Here is a 14,368-nt window from a genome sequence, read left to right as displayed (position 1 = left end):
CAGGGGTAAGTTATATTTATTTTATTCTGAAATGGTCCATTGAATTTAGCGTTTATTTGAAGAGAAATTCATGTGGTCATTATTATGAAGCTACATCTAACATCAACATATTGCTATGAGCTATTAACATCCCATAATAATCCACCAGCATCACTGGCTAATAATCAAGCTCATCCTTTCACAGTAAAACAGGCGCACCAGCAGCACACCGGCTTCCTTTCACTCTTCATCACATGAAACAAAAACTGCTACTGAGACTTGAGTCTCAGACCACGACTGCAAGTCAAGTCTCAAGTCTTTAGCGAAAAATCTTTGTTGAGTCTCAAGTCTTATTTTTGTGACCCAAGTCCCCATCATTCGTGTTGCTGAGAACAAACATTTTTTATGAGCTTTCTTTATTTTCATGACTATGAATATTGTAGCTTCACACTGAAGGCATCAAAACTATGAATTAACACATGTGGAATTATATACTGAACAAAAAAGTGTGAAACAACTGAAAATATGTCTTATATTCTAGGTTCTTCAAAGTAGCCACCTTTTGCTTTGATTACTGCTCCACACACTCTTGGCATTCTGTTGATGAGCTTCAAGAGGTAGTCACCTGAAATGGTTTTCACTTCACAGGTGTGCCCTGTCAGGTTTAATAAGTGGGATTTCAAGCCTTATAAATGGGGTTGGGACCATCAGTTGTGTTGTACAGGAGGTGGGTACAGTACACAGCTGATAGTCCTACTGAATAGACCGTCAGAATTTGTATTATGGCAAGAAAAAAGCAGCTAAGTGATGAAAAACGAGTGGCCATCATTACTTTAAGAAATGAAGATCAGTCAGTCCGAACAATTGGGAAAACTTTGATAGTGTCCCCAAGTGCAGTCGCAAAAACCATCAAGTGCTACAAAGAAACTGGCTCACATGGGGACCGCCCCAGGAAAGGAAGACCAAGAGTCACCTCTGCTGCGGATGATAAGTTCATCCGAGTCACCAGCCTCAGAAATCGCAGGTTAACAGCAGCTCAGATTAGACAACAGGTCAATGCCACACAGAGTTCTAGCAGCAGACACATCTCTAGAACAACTGTTAAGAGGAGACTGTGTGAATCAGGCCTTCATGGTAAAATAGCTGCTAGGAAACCACTGCTGAGGACAGGCAACAAGCAGAAGAGACTTGTTTGGGCTAAAGAACACAAGGAATGGACATTAGACCAGTGGAAATCTGTGCTTTGGTCTGATGAGTCCAAGTTTGAGATCTTTGGTTCCAACCACCGTGTCTTTGTGTGGCGCAGAAGAGGTGAACAGATGGACTCTACATGCCTGGTTCCCACCGTGAAGCATGGAGGAGGAGGTGTGATGGTGTGGGGGTACTTTGCTGGTGACACTGTTGGGGTTTTATTCAAAATTGAAGGCATACTGAACCAGCATGGCTACCAGAGCATCTTGCAGCGGCATGCTATTCCATCCGGTTTGCGTTTAGTTGGACCATCATTTATTTTTCAACAGGACAATGACCCCAAACACACCTCCAGGCTGTGTAAGGGCTATTTGACCAAGAAGGAGAGTGATGGGGTGCTGCGCCAGATGACCTGGCCTCAACAGTCACCGGACCTGAACCCAATCGAGATGGTTTGGGGTGAGCTGGACTGCAGAGTGAAGGCAAAAGGGCCAACAAGAGCTAAGCATCTCTGGGAACTCCTTCAAGACTGTTGGAAAACCATTTCAGGTGACGACCTCTTGAAGCTCATCAACAGAATACCAAGAGTGTGTGGAGCAGTAATCAAAGCAAAAGGTGGCTACTTTGAAGAACCTAGAATATAAGACATATTTTCAGTTGTTTCACACTTTTTTGTTCAGTATATAATTCTACATGTGTTAATTCATAGTGTTGATGCCTTCAGTGTGAAGCTACAATATTCATAGTCATGAAAATAAAGAAAGCTCTTTGAATGAGAAGGTGTTTCCAAACTTTTGGTCTGTACTGTAGTTTTCTGTATTTATTTTTATCAGCTTAACAATAATCTAAACTTGAAATATTTTAATGAAACAAACAAATTAGTCTAACTTCTGTAGAAAAGGGATCTATAAATCATTCAGCACTGGACACATAGAAAGGCTCTGTTTTTTTGGTTTTATATATTTTTTTCTCATAAAAAATGTTTGTTCTCAGCAACACGAATGATGGGGACTTGGGTCACAAAAATAAGACTTGAGACTCAACAGAGATTTTTCGCTAAAGACTTGAGACTTGACTTGCAGTCGTGGTCTGAGACTCAAGTCTCAGTAGCAGTTTTTGTTTCATGTGATGAAGAGTGAAAGGAAGCCGGTGTGCTGCTGGTGCGCCTGTTTTACTGTGAAAGGATGAGCTTGATTATTAGCCAGTGATGCTGGTGGATTATTATGGGATGTTAATAGCAATAATTCCACATGTGTTAATTCATAGTTTTGATGCCTTCAGTGTGAAGCTACAATATTCATAGTCATGAAAATAAAGAAAACTCTTTGAATGAGAAGGTGTGTCCAAACCTTTGGTCTGTACTGTATGTTTGGCATTTTTAGTTAAAAAAAATATAATTTGTATTGTCTGTGTCTACTTTCAACTTGAAGATTTTGGCCTTCGTGGCTAAAAGTGTGGATATAGTTTATATGACTTTCATTAGTCTTGTGGTCCCAGAAATATTATTTTAGCTTTAATATAAACGTTTATATAAATATCTACCAAATAAAATATTATTTTAATTGATTTACACTGAATGATATTGCTTGCTTTATAGTACAGATCATAGTTCAATAATTTTCAACAGGGTTGACATATGAGCTGATGATATTCTCCTGTATTCCACTCCAGAACCAGGTCGGATGAACATTCAGAATCATTGTCCACTTCAAACCGTGTCCAAGTCTCCACCATGTCATTGTGGTTCGAGGTGAAGATGACGAGTTTGGAGGTCGTCTCAGAAAGCTCTTACCATTTAGGTTTAGTTTCTTACTTAACTCTTGCACTCTGTTCTCTGTGTTTTAGCTTATCCTCTCAGATCATTATTAGTCTTATCTGACATTTAGTTTGTAGTTTCCTTTGTGTTTAGTTCAGTTCCCTCTGTGTTAATTAGTCTCCTTTCCTCTGTCTCCACGTTCTGTTTCCTCCACAACTGTTCCACATTTCCCTGATTAGCTCATCTGCATCCAATGTCATTCTCCCTCCTCTCCTTAGTCTATAAACTCCCTGGTTTTCTTTGCTCATTACTGGTTCTGGTCCTGTTCTCCTCACGCTCATACTGTAATTTTACCTTTTTCATTATAAAACCTTTTTCCACCATGCTACTTCCAGGCTCCTGTCTGCAAATTTTACAAATTCACAAAGCATGACATGTCCATTTTCTTCGATCTCTTTTGTTTAATGTGCCAGTAGCACTGGCAATGAAACAGCTCCACAGCATAATGCTACCACCACCATGCTTGACAGTTGATATAGTGTTCTTACCTGTGAAAGGTCCTTGATTCCTTAACCATACTTTTTTTTCCCATTGCTGTTCTGATTGTTATACTTGTAACTGTTTTTCTGCTCTTAAGATGTTGATGAATGTATCTGTGACCCAGACATGGTAGTGTGCCTCAGAACCACCAGCGGTTTGTTGTTGTAGGCCAGGGCTCTGCAACCTTCACAGTAATTTTTCCCTCAGTCCAGCTAATTAAAAATAGTTTAGAGCCGCAAATATTACACAACATTTTGAAAAACGACAACTTAGAATTTTTGATAAATATCTACTACATGAAATCTGTTGTCGTTTTTAAAGAATGGGCATTTTATTTTTATTTTTAGGTTTTAAAATAAAGAAAAACATAAAACTTTTTCAAAAAAGAGGATGGATACACTTCCTTCTATGGGAAGATTTTGGGAAAATTATGAAAAAAGCATGTAGTTTCCAAACTAATAACAAGAAAAAGAGATCTAAAACATATTGCTGATACTTAAATGCCCCTTTTCCACTGGCTCGATTTGGCCCTACATGTGGTGTGGACAGACTGCTGTTCACTGATTGGCTGTGGGACCAGGAGAAATGAGAAGGTTTTTGCCGAGGTAGTACACAGAAAAGTTAATAAAACTCAAGAACGACTACAACAATATTAAGGACCACATTTGCCGGAGTGGGTATAACCGACATATAATTTTGCTATTTATAAATCCTAAACTATGCCTGAATGCTGAAAGAAAAGAAAAAGGACACATCAGCTTTTTGAATTACACACAGGTAGGGGGCGCAGTATTTAATAACATCCTAAACCAGCTAATCACACATAAAATTAACTTTTCAGACACAGACACATTTCCCTCAAAACACACAAAACAATACCACCATGAAACAGCATGTTCGGTTCAGAAATGTATTGACGTACCCTAAAAGAACCAGCATCTGCAGGACGAGGGAACAGGCAGAGAGCAGCTGCCCGTAATCAGACTGCCTATATCGGATCAAACAGGAGGAAGTCCCTGCTGAATCCACGGAGCAAGAATATCCAATATAAGATAAAAACGTCCTCATAAAGCCCAAAATGTTAACTTCAAGCAACTCTGCAGCTTCACCAGTCCAGACAGCAGTATCTTTCCTCTCTGCTTCTCCTGTCACAGCCCCCCCACATCAGAACCCCTGAGCCTTTATAAGTTCTGGATGGGCTGTGGTCCAGATTATCCCAATGGATCATTTTTGAACACATTCTTGCATAGACAATAATACAAACGTTATTAGTATTCTATGTAATTATTATTTAAAATTTTTAACCTTTCACGCAGATTAATGTGACAGTGTAACACAGTGACATTAATAGCAGCACTGCACTGATGGCTGGTGGCGGGGCTTCAGCCATCAGTGGGTCAGTGGAAACATCGTGGAAACAGTTACAGTACCGAGTAGAGCGAAACCGAGTGGAGCAGAGCCACGCCGGCTAAAACGAGCTAGTGGAAAGGGGGCATTAGACTCATTCTGTTGTGAAAATTTAAAAACCTGCATTTGTTTTTATATCTATATTTAGAAACATTAGTTGATTCTTTATTATTTTTTGCCAAAGTTATTAAGGGTCATTGTGGAAGGTCCAAAGAGCTACTTACGGCTCCGGGGCCGAAGGTTGCAGACCCCTGTTCTAGGGATGCGATTCTTGCTTTTGCTGTGAAAAATGAAGGCCTATTGCTAAACTTATTGATACAGACCACTTTAAAAGATTACAAGAAAGTCTTGGGAGGAGCTTGGAAGAACTTGAACCTGAACCTCGTTTGAGAACATGCTAAAAAGACTTCAGATTTGTCAAGTCTTATCTTTTTGACTAATAGAATCACTCCAAACACACATAAATACATTATTCCCTCTGCAAAATCCTTGGCAGGCGAATCAGGCTGGAAATTAGCAAAGCCTCGAAACAAACATAATGATGTTGATCTTTTTTCTCTGTCTCCATGCTGAATGTTTATTGATAGGTGGCTGCAGGCTAAACTCTTTCCATTGTTTTCACCTTTGGATCAGCTGACAAATGCAGCTTATAGTAAGACAAACACACAAGCAGCAGTGATCACGCATAATCAGATCATTGTTTTTCATTCATGGATGTACCATGTACACCTTTGCATGCATTAAATTGAAATTCAAACTAGTTTGGAATAATGCAGAAGACTGCAGTGCACCTGCTCAATGGAAATCTGCAGAACAACAAGCTTCTTTTTTTTGGACTGCTACTCCAGGTCACATTAACTGCAGATACAGGATGCAGCTTCGTGTCAGCATTATAATCAGTCACATATCTGCTTGTTTCAAATGAAAGAAGACAATAAAAAGTGTTAACGCCTGAGATCTGAGTACAGCAGAGGACAGGCAGAGAGAGAACTGAGGCAGCAGAGGGATTAAGGCAGGCAGGGAGAGAGTGTGCTTTAGGCTGCATAAATATAACATGAACTGTGTTCGCAGGTGGCAGGTGGGGAAGCAGCACAATGCAGAGGAGACATGTTCAGGAGCACTTTGTTCAGTTGTGGAGAATAGACTTCACTGCCTCTTCACCTCAGGAATATCAGGCTTTGATAGCTGGGAGACAGAAAGCGGACTGATGTGGAAACAGCTCGCAGCGGTTTCTGACCCAGACTCTGCACTCAGCTTATCAGTCTTTTTTCTGCTGCAGATGCTCACACCTTGCATTGTGTTGTCATCCATCTATGTCCACATGGCTGTAAAAATCTAGAGTCGTGTGACGTTCTGCATCAGGTTGTGTGTGGATGGAGAGATAAGATAAAAAAGGAGCAAAACTAACCCTAATTAACATATTCTGAAAGCTAAATAATGAACAACGGTTTCCTCTCAAGCCCATTTGTAATAATTGTCTTTACATTATTCATTAATTAATTTAAAGATTTGAAAATGTCATACTTTTACAAATCTGTTTTGAATTATCTTCAGTTTTCTCAGGGTATAATACATAGATCCAGTTTTGTTTAGTTTCTTTTCAACCTATTTTTGACAACATACCTTTCTTTTGCTGTTGCTTATACAGCTTTCAGCACATAAAAAGTAACAGAAATGTATATCTTTGACTCCTTAACCCATCTGGCTAACTTCTTTATGAATGCATATATTAGTTCAAGAAGAGAATCCACAAATATTGATGTTTTTAATAGATTTTGCACCATTTTCAATGTATTCAGCAGTGTAATAAATGATTTACCTGTAGAGTCATGGTAAACACCTTCCAAATAAAGGGTTTTACAGATCCAGATCATGCCAAAACGAATTAAATCTTTAGGTTCTAACATTCTGAAAATCTAACTTTAAGTGTACCAAATCACATAAAATAGTCTCCAAGAGTATGGATTAGGGGGCCCTTTATTAGGGACCATCCGGTTTCTGTACAAGCGAAGCAGGAGTTTGGTCCGCATTGCCGGCACCAAGTCAGACCTGTTCCTGGTACGTGTTGGACTCTGGCAGGGCTGCCCTTTGTCACCGGTCCTGTTCATAATTTTGGATTTGTAGGCTCAGGCAAGGGCCGGAGGGATTCTGGTTTGGGGAGCAATGGATTTTATCTCTTCTTTTTGCAGATGAGGTGGTCCTGCTGTCCCCCTCTAGTCAAGACATATAGCATGCACTGGGGCGGTTCGTAGGCGAGTGTGATCAGCTCCTCCAAGTCCGAGGCCATGGAGGGGAGCTTCTGCCTCAAGTGAAGGAGTTCAAGTATCTAAGGGTCTTGTTCACGAGTGAGAGGAGAATCGGCAGACGGACTGCTGTGGCTGCTGCAGAAATGAGGACGCTGTGCTGGTCCGGGTCATGACTGAAAGAACGAGATCCCTGATATAAGCGGCAAAATTGAGCTTCCTCTGTTCCCTTAGAGATAGGGTGAGGGGTTTGGCCATCCGGGAGGGGCTCGGAGTAGAGCCGCTTCTTTTCCACATCGAGAGGAGCCAGTTGAGGTGGCTCGGACATCTGTACCGGATGCCTCCTGGACGCCTTCCTCGGGAGGTGTTCCAGTCACATCCCACCGGGAGGAGGCCCAGGGACTAAGTTTCTCGGCTGGCCTGGGAACGTCTTGGACTCTCCCTGGAGGAGCTGGAGGTGGTGTCTGGGGAGAGGAAAGTCTGGGTGTCTCTACTAAGTCTGCTGCCCTCGTGACCCAGCCCCAGATAAAGTGGAAGACGACAAGAACGAGTACGAGTATTTGACAAGCTGAACACAATACAAATACAAGAACTATGCCAGAAAACAAAATAATGCCTCACTTTTTTTTCTCTTTGAGAAGCAATAAAAGAAATCAGTTGCAATTAACAAGGCTTTAATTGTTCATTAATTCAAGCTTTTATTCATGCAAGAAAACTGGACTCTTTGCAAAATCTTAAAAAATATACATTTATGTTAATGTTGCCTGCAAGAAATAGCTTATACAGGTTTGAAATTTAAAGTAACAGTAGCTAAAAACTCCATCTCACTGAGTAAACAAGTATACAGCAAGCGGCAGCTTTCATTTAATGTGAAAGTGTAAGATCAGCGAGATCTTCATGGAATCACCTCTGGCTCCTTGTTTTCCATCTCGCTGCTGTTAAGGTATGAAATCTTAGAGCCAAATCCCTATTTTGGAGCCATAAAGCTACATCTGCTGCTGGTTTATTCAATTGATGTCCTGTCTGTACCAATTCCCGCTGCATGTCTGTTGGCGGACTTATTCAGAAGCTGCTGCTTGATGTTCTCTTGTTGTGTGTATTAAAAAGCCAAATCCGGGTGGAGATGACAGAGGGTGTAATCGCTGGCTATGTGATTCAACAATAAGACCCTTAGAAGCCATTCAGAGTGGGGCCTGTCCTTGACCCTTAAGGAGCTTGTAATGTGGGCTTTTTTTCCTTGCTCTTTGTATTTACAGGCACAAATGAGGAGGGGCGCCGGAGGTGGAGGGAGGACCGACCACTGAGTGAGGGCTTTTGGCCCTCCATGCCACTGGCAGCATACAGGGGGAGCCTCACACGCAAACACATACACATAAAGACATGCACGCGTGGTCTCCTGGCGTGGACTCATTTTGTGTGGAGGGAAGGGTGAAGGTTTGAGGGTGAGAGAAGGGAGGGGAAGGAGAGCATAGAGAAAAGAACTCTCCCCTCCTCCTACCTTCGGGAACTCCAGCAGGGGGGCCGATCTTAAAGGCTTCTCTGTCTCTCCGTGGGGGGGACGGGGTGTAGTAGGGGGGCAGGGAGGCTCAATCTGCAGCCCTGCTGGTCAGCACTGGGAGCTCCACGTTGCTCGGCTATCCATGACAACCAGAGCGAAAGACGAGAGAGGGAAAGTCAGGGAACATGGAAAAGCTCAGCTGCGGTCAGGGAGTGCTCGGTTGGAGCAGAGATGAGAACAAAGCATCCAGTGATTTTCATTTCTCCCTCTTTGTTTGCTTTATATTGTCCACAGACGTGTCCCCTCTTTGCTTTACTGGGAATAAAGGAGCTTCAAAGGAGACGCAGGCACACACAACCATGTAGACATAAATGCACACACATGTGTGGCTAATTGAATTATGTGTATACAGTGAGTCAGATGCTTTCTGTTCACTGTGGCTTCGCTGTGAAAGCAGCTCTCAGAAGGGACACAGCACCCCCAAACTCACAGAGCAAAGGCCAGTGGAGGAGGCACACTTTTTTTAAGGAAAATGTCAACAGATTATAAACCTCTGAGGTTACATCCCTCTTACACAACAGGCCATGCTCTTCTGCAAGCGCATTGTATGTTATCTAAAGAACAAAAAAATGCTCATCAAGCACTGAAACTATTTCAGTCAGTCATTTTCTACCACTTATTCCATAGTGGGTCGCAGGGAAGCTGGTGCCTATCTCCAGCAATCTCTGGGCGAGAGGCGGGGTACACCCTGGACAGGTTGCCAGTCCATCGCAGGGCAACACACAAACAACCAAGCACACACTCATTCATACACCTAAGGGCAATTTAGAGAGACCAATTAAGTCTTCGGACTGTGGGAGAAAGCCGGAGTCCCCCGTGAGAACATGCAAACTCCATGCAGAAAGACCCCCGCAGGGAAGCTGGTGCCTATCTCCAGCAGTGTGTGGGCAGGAGGTGGGATACACCCTGGACAGGTTGCCAGTCCTTACAGACACACACCCCTTCACACCTAATTTAGAGAAACCCACAGCCATGTTTTTGGACTGTGGGAGGAAGCCAGAGTACCTGGAGAGAACCCACGCATGAATGGGGAGAACATGCAAACTCCATGAAGAAGAAAGACCCCTGGCTGGGAGTTGAACCCAGGACCTTCTTGCTGCAAGGCAACAATGCTACCAACTGCACCACCATGCAGCCCTGAAACTGCGTGTATGTAAAGTTATAAACCTTCACAAAAAAAGAGTTTTAGTGTAAAAAAATTCTTGCCAGTTTCTCTAAATCATGTAATGAAAATTCATGGAAGGCAGAGGCCAATAATAACCGAATCCATGTGCTCTCTGCAACATGTTTTCACTATTCAAACTAAAGTCACCACCTGGATTTCACAAAGCCAATAGGTCAGAGCCTCCCATTGGATGATGGATGGATGGACAGCCTGCAATAGATAGTGCATGGATGATTACCGTATGTTTTAGTTGGTAACAAATTATTTAAACCCAACTAATGCAAGGAGTAGCCTAATGTCAGAAGACATATCCTGTGGTTTTGGACAACATGTTTATCTATTGCAGAATGGTCAAATTATTGACATGCATCTTGGAAAGACGAATGCTGAAACTAGAAAAATTGCATTAAGACTTGTCCAACACATTATTGAAAACTGAGAGGATAGTGGGGAAACTTCATCTCTGTGGAAGAAATGTGGTTGAAAATAATTAATAAATGATCTTGATCTGTGATCACTAAAACATTTTGTGAGGTCAAATCATAAAAAAAACAGGACTGTGTTTGAATTTTGGCCCGGTATTTTTACGCACTTTGTGTTTGGGTGCTCTCAGGGTACTCAAACTTCCTCCAACAGCCCAAAAACAAGACTGTTAGGTAAATTGATCTCACAAATTTTTCCTTGGGCCTGAGTGTGTGTCTGCATGGCTCTGTGTTGCCTTGTGTTATGAACCCAAAGAATCAAGGCAATGGCAGTTTTACTGAGCTCAAATTGTGAAAGAGTGGTTCACAGAGCATGATATACCGTTCTCACACATGGACTGGCCATCACAGAGACCAAACCTTTTCCCTGTTCATAATCTTTAGGATGTGCTGGAGAGGAATTTGTGCACTGGTCCATCTCTCCCATCATCTCTACAAGATCTTGGAGAAAATGTATGCAACTCCGGACAGATAAATCTTGCAGACATTGCAGAAGCTTATAGAAACAATGCCACAGTGATATACTGTAGAAGAGCAACATGTAACCCAGGTTGTTTGGGATCCTATTGATGACCCTGTTTGAGCTGAGGTTGAGCTGGTGGACAGATGGACTCCTATTTGACACAAGAATATTTTGGTATACAGAGGAGTTCATGCAAGGTATCCAGCTCCTGTGGGTTTAAAACATGCCCACATCTCCATTCCTCCACTACCATGCTTTACAGTGTTTGTAGTGATATGCGGCGTTTTGTTTTTTCCAAACATGGTTCTGTGCATTGTGGTCAAACATTTCTACTGGAATTATCCATGACATTGTTGTCGTTCGGATGCAGCTTTGAAAATTTGCCATAATCTTTTTTTTGAGAGAAGACACTTTCTCCTTCAAGCCGTCCAAACAAGTCATATTTCTTTTGGTCTTTTTTTTAAAATAGGCATTTACTTTAATTAACTTTAACCTGTTAACAGAGACCACCAGAGCTTTGTTTTTTTTATTTCTGTGAGAATTGCACACTCTGACACTTTGCTGACAATCATTTCTGCTAAACATTATGACCTCCCTTCACGCCTCTGCTGAGTCCAAGTCCACTTTCTCCCTCAGTTCCACTCCCCGTTATTTCAAGTCCACGTCGCAGTTGCGCCGTTTGGCCACAGCTCGCCGCTGTTGCATAACTCTCCTCCAATGCATCCCCTCTCTCCCTCCCTCTGCCCAGCCTCCCTCTCACTCTCTCTCTCTCCTGCCTCTCTGCCTCAGCCAACCCGGGCTGTGCCGAGCTGCTCCCTGCGGGATCAGAGCGCTCCCCCGCCGGGACCCTTCTCTCACATCCCCCTGCTGGGACGTGGCTACATTTCCAGCCAAGCACTGCCTGCCTTGGCTTTATTATGTGTGTCTGCGCCGCAGCCCCGCCAGCAGAGGCAGGCAGAGGAGGAGGGAGGCTGGTAGCCCGAGTCAGGACAAAGAAAAAGCAGGGAGACAGAGGCTAGCGCAGGGTTAGACCGCTGCAAACATCAGGCTGCTGATTATTAGCGCCGCTGTAGGAAATATTAACAAACAGAAAGCGTGGGTTGTAAAATCAGCTTTCCCCTCGGGGTGGAGCGTACTGTCTATGCCACCAGATCCACACTACCTAGAGTAGAACTAAGGGACGGAACACAAGGAGACTGTCCGGTTCGGCTCCTGAAGGGGTGTAAAAGGAACCAGAACCGACTGAAACAGTGACACTAAACTACAGAAGCTCAGAGGAAGAGGAGAGGAGCGCAGGGCGGAAGAAGGCGCGCTTCATTAGAAATTATAAAAAAAAAAAAACAACAACAGAAAAACAACCACACTCTGCGTGGACCGCCGCGTGGCTGTCACTTCTCTCTATCACAACGCGTGGAGGTCCTGTCCAGGTGTTTGCGTTGCCGCGCGCGTGGGTGGCAGCTCGCGCACAGGTCCGTCCGCGAGCGCTGGAAGAGGTCGGAGAAAGCGGAACGCAGGCGGCGCGACGGCGGCGGCGCGACGGCGGCGCGGCAGCGAGGCGAAGAGAAGAAACAGCCGAAACAAATCGCGGGTGTCGGAGTCGCGACGACCAAGGAAGTTGTGTCCGCTCATCCCACAGGTTGCGCCAGCCTTATTTTTATTCCTCCTCGAAGGGAAAACCCAGCAGCCGCTGACTGCCTCCCACTCACAGTGTGCTGGGCTGTTCGTGGTCGGACTGACGGCAGTGGCCGAAGCTGCCGCATTGCAACAGGCGAAGAAGCAGCGGCAGCGAAAAGGTGGTGGAGGTGAAGAAGAAGAGGGAGGAAGAGGAAAGGACAGCCCGGCTGCTCCGCTGCCTGCATGGGAAGCTGAAACCAGGAGCGGAACGAGAGCAGTTAGAGAAAATCAAAATTTCCGAGAGCCAAGCGGAGATGTCCAGACGGAAACAGGCCAAACCGCGCTCTGTTAAAGGTAAGAAAGTGCTGGTTTGGGAGCGGAATGGGAACTAAGCCGCTGCTGCTGCATTGTTTCTTAATTTAATTTAAGTTAATTTCCCCCCAAAGGGCTATAAGCAGGCTGTGTGAAGGTCTGCAACTGATTGATTAAAACCCCAAATCTGTTTTTGTTTGACTTGGTCAGATTGAGCAAAAAATAAAATAGTTTTGTCTTCTCCGTGTACTTGACTGAGTGGAAATTGTTTTTTTTAATTAGCTGTCACGGGTGGATCATTGTTCTGACATCGTGGGCTGCGTGTTTTTTCCCACCAACTTGTGGTTTAATGAATGGGCTTGCGTTCCCTGGCTTAACTGGTTTATAGTTATGATCCTTATTAGTCTAGAGATCTCAGTTTTGTATTACTAATAGGTGGTGGTGAGGAGGTTGTTAGAAAACTGAAAATCATATTTTACCAGCTGGAAGGTTATGCATCTTATTTAACTCCAATAACTGCTATTATTTACATGTGCAACGCTTGGGATCATATTCACATTCTGATTGTTTTGGTTCCAAAAATAAGTTTTAGTGTTGCTCAGTGAGGCGTGAGTTTTTCCGCCATCGTCATGGAGCGGTGTTCATTGCAGTGGATGGCTGAGTGGGCATCAGGCAGGGGCGGGGTAGAGGGGGGACATGCGGTGTCCTTGGCCTCTCTGTTTCTTTTATGGGACCCAGATGGGCAACGGGACTGTCCAACCATGTGGTGACCAACCCTCCCCCTCTTTTTCCCCATTTCCTAAAACCATCCAGGCTATTCCTTTGCTTTTTCATGTGACTGTCCCTGAAGCATTTCTGGCATTAATTATAACTCCAGAACTGTTGGATGAGCATTGTGATGTTTAGTGGTTTTCAGGCTCAGTTTTTAGGCAGGACCCAATTCATTTAGTGCACATTAGAGGCAAAGCTGCATGTGCTGTACAGGAATCTCTGACATAATGTGTTAACGCGCTCCCTCAGGGATTGTTTTTTGTTTTTTTTAAGTCTTTCTACTGTGGGGTGCGTGTACAGGAAAACAGTTTTAAACTGTTGCTTCTTAGGTCTCGTAGGGAAGAAGATTTGATCGGCTGAGAGAGGTCTCACTTCCCACAGCGGCCTCATTAATCAGTACAACAATCGGGCTCAATTTGGGTTGATTCCTGCAACACAGATCTGTTTCTACTATAAAAATGCTGAATGTTTTCCACATTCATTAACAGTGTGTGCATATTCTAGCTCAGAACGCTCAAACTTTACGTGCAGCTGGGCTGAAGGCTCTGTAAGAAAGGTAAAACATGCATTTAACTTTGTAACACAACATTTGGCTGTAAATGGTGACTGCTATAACAGTTACACAGATAAGTCCTGCTCAGATCCGGAAAACATGAAATTTTGCAGTGGGTCCGGTATTTCTCTCTGATCAGAATGTGAAAGATGGGATGAACATGGTTGTTGCAACCCATCCGGATCAGTGGATCCGTCTGCGCTCTGTGTGTGTTTGTCTGAGCTCATGTTTTTGGAAGTGGGATCTCGTCGTTGAGGCCGGCAGGTCTCAGCAGCCTGGATAACCAGAGCTTAGCTTCAGCGACGCAGCCGAGCGGAGCGAAGCGAGGCAAAGC

At 43.7% G+C, this 14,368-nt stretch overlaps 1 protein-coding gene across 3 annotated transcripts in view; it reads left to right on the top strand.

Annotated features, from left to right (window-relative positions):
- Window positions 1-11,560: 11,560 nt before the first annotated feature.
- znf423 (zinc finger protein 423) overlaps window positions 11,561-14,368 on the top strand; it is a 189,833-nt gene continuing 187,025 nt past the window's right edge. For 2 of the 3 annotated variants that reach the window (XM_047351997.1, XM_047351984.1), the window contains exon 1: window positions 11,561-12,752. In XM_047351997.1, the coding sequence (XP_047207953.1) occupies window positions 12,713-12,752 (40 nt within the window). In that variant the 5' untranslated portion in view covers window positions 11,561-12,712. The remainder of the gene's footprint in view (window positions 12,753-14,368) is intronic. The other variant, XM_047351989.1, reaches the window with a different exon arrangement.

This window comes from Girardinichthys multiradiatus, chromosome 2 (genome assembly GCF_021462225.1).
Source record: "Girardinichthys multiradiatus isolate DD_20200921_A chromosome 2, DD_fGirMul_XY1, whole genome shotgun sequence".
Taxonomy (NCBI): domain Eukaryota; kingdom Metazoa; phylum Chordata; class Actinopteri; order Cyprinodontiformes; family Goodeidae; genus Girardinichthys; species Girardinichthys multiradiatus.
The sequence above is the reverse complement of the archived record's forward strand: the minus strand, read 5'-3'. Positions and strand labels throughout refer to the sequence as shown.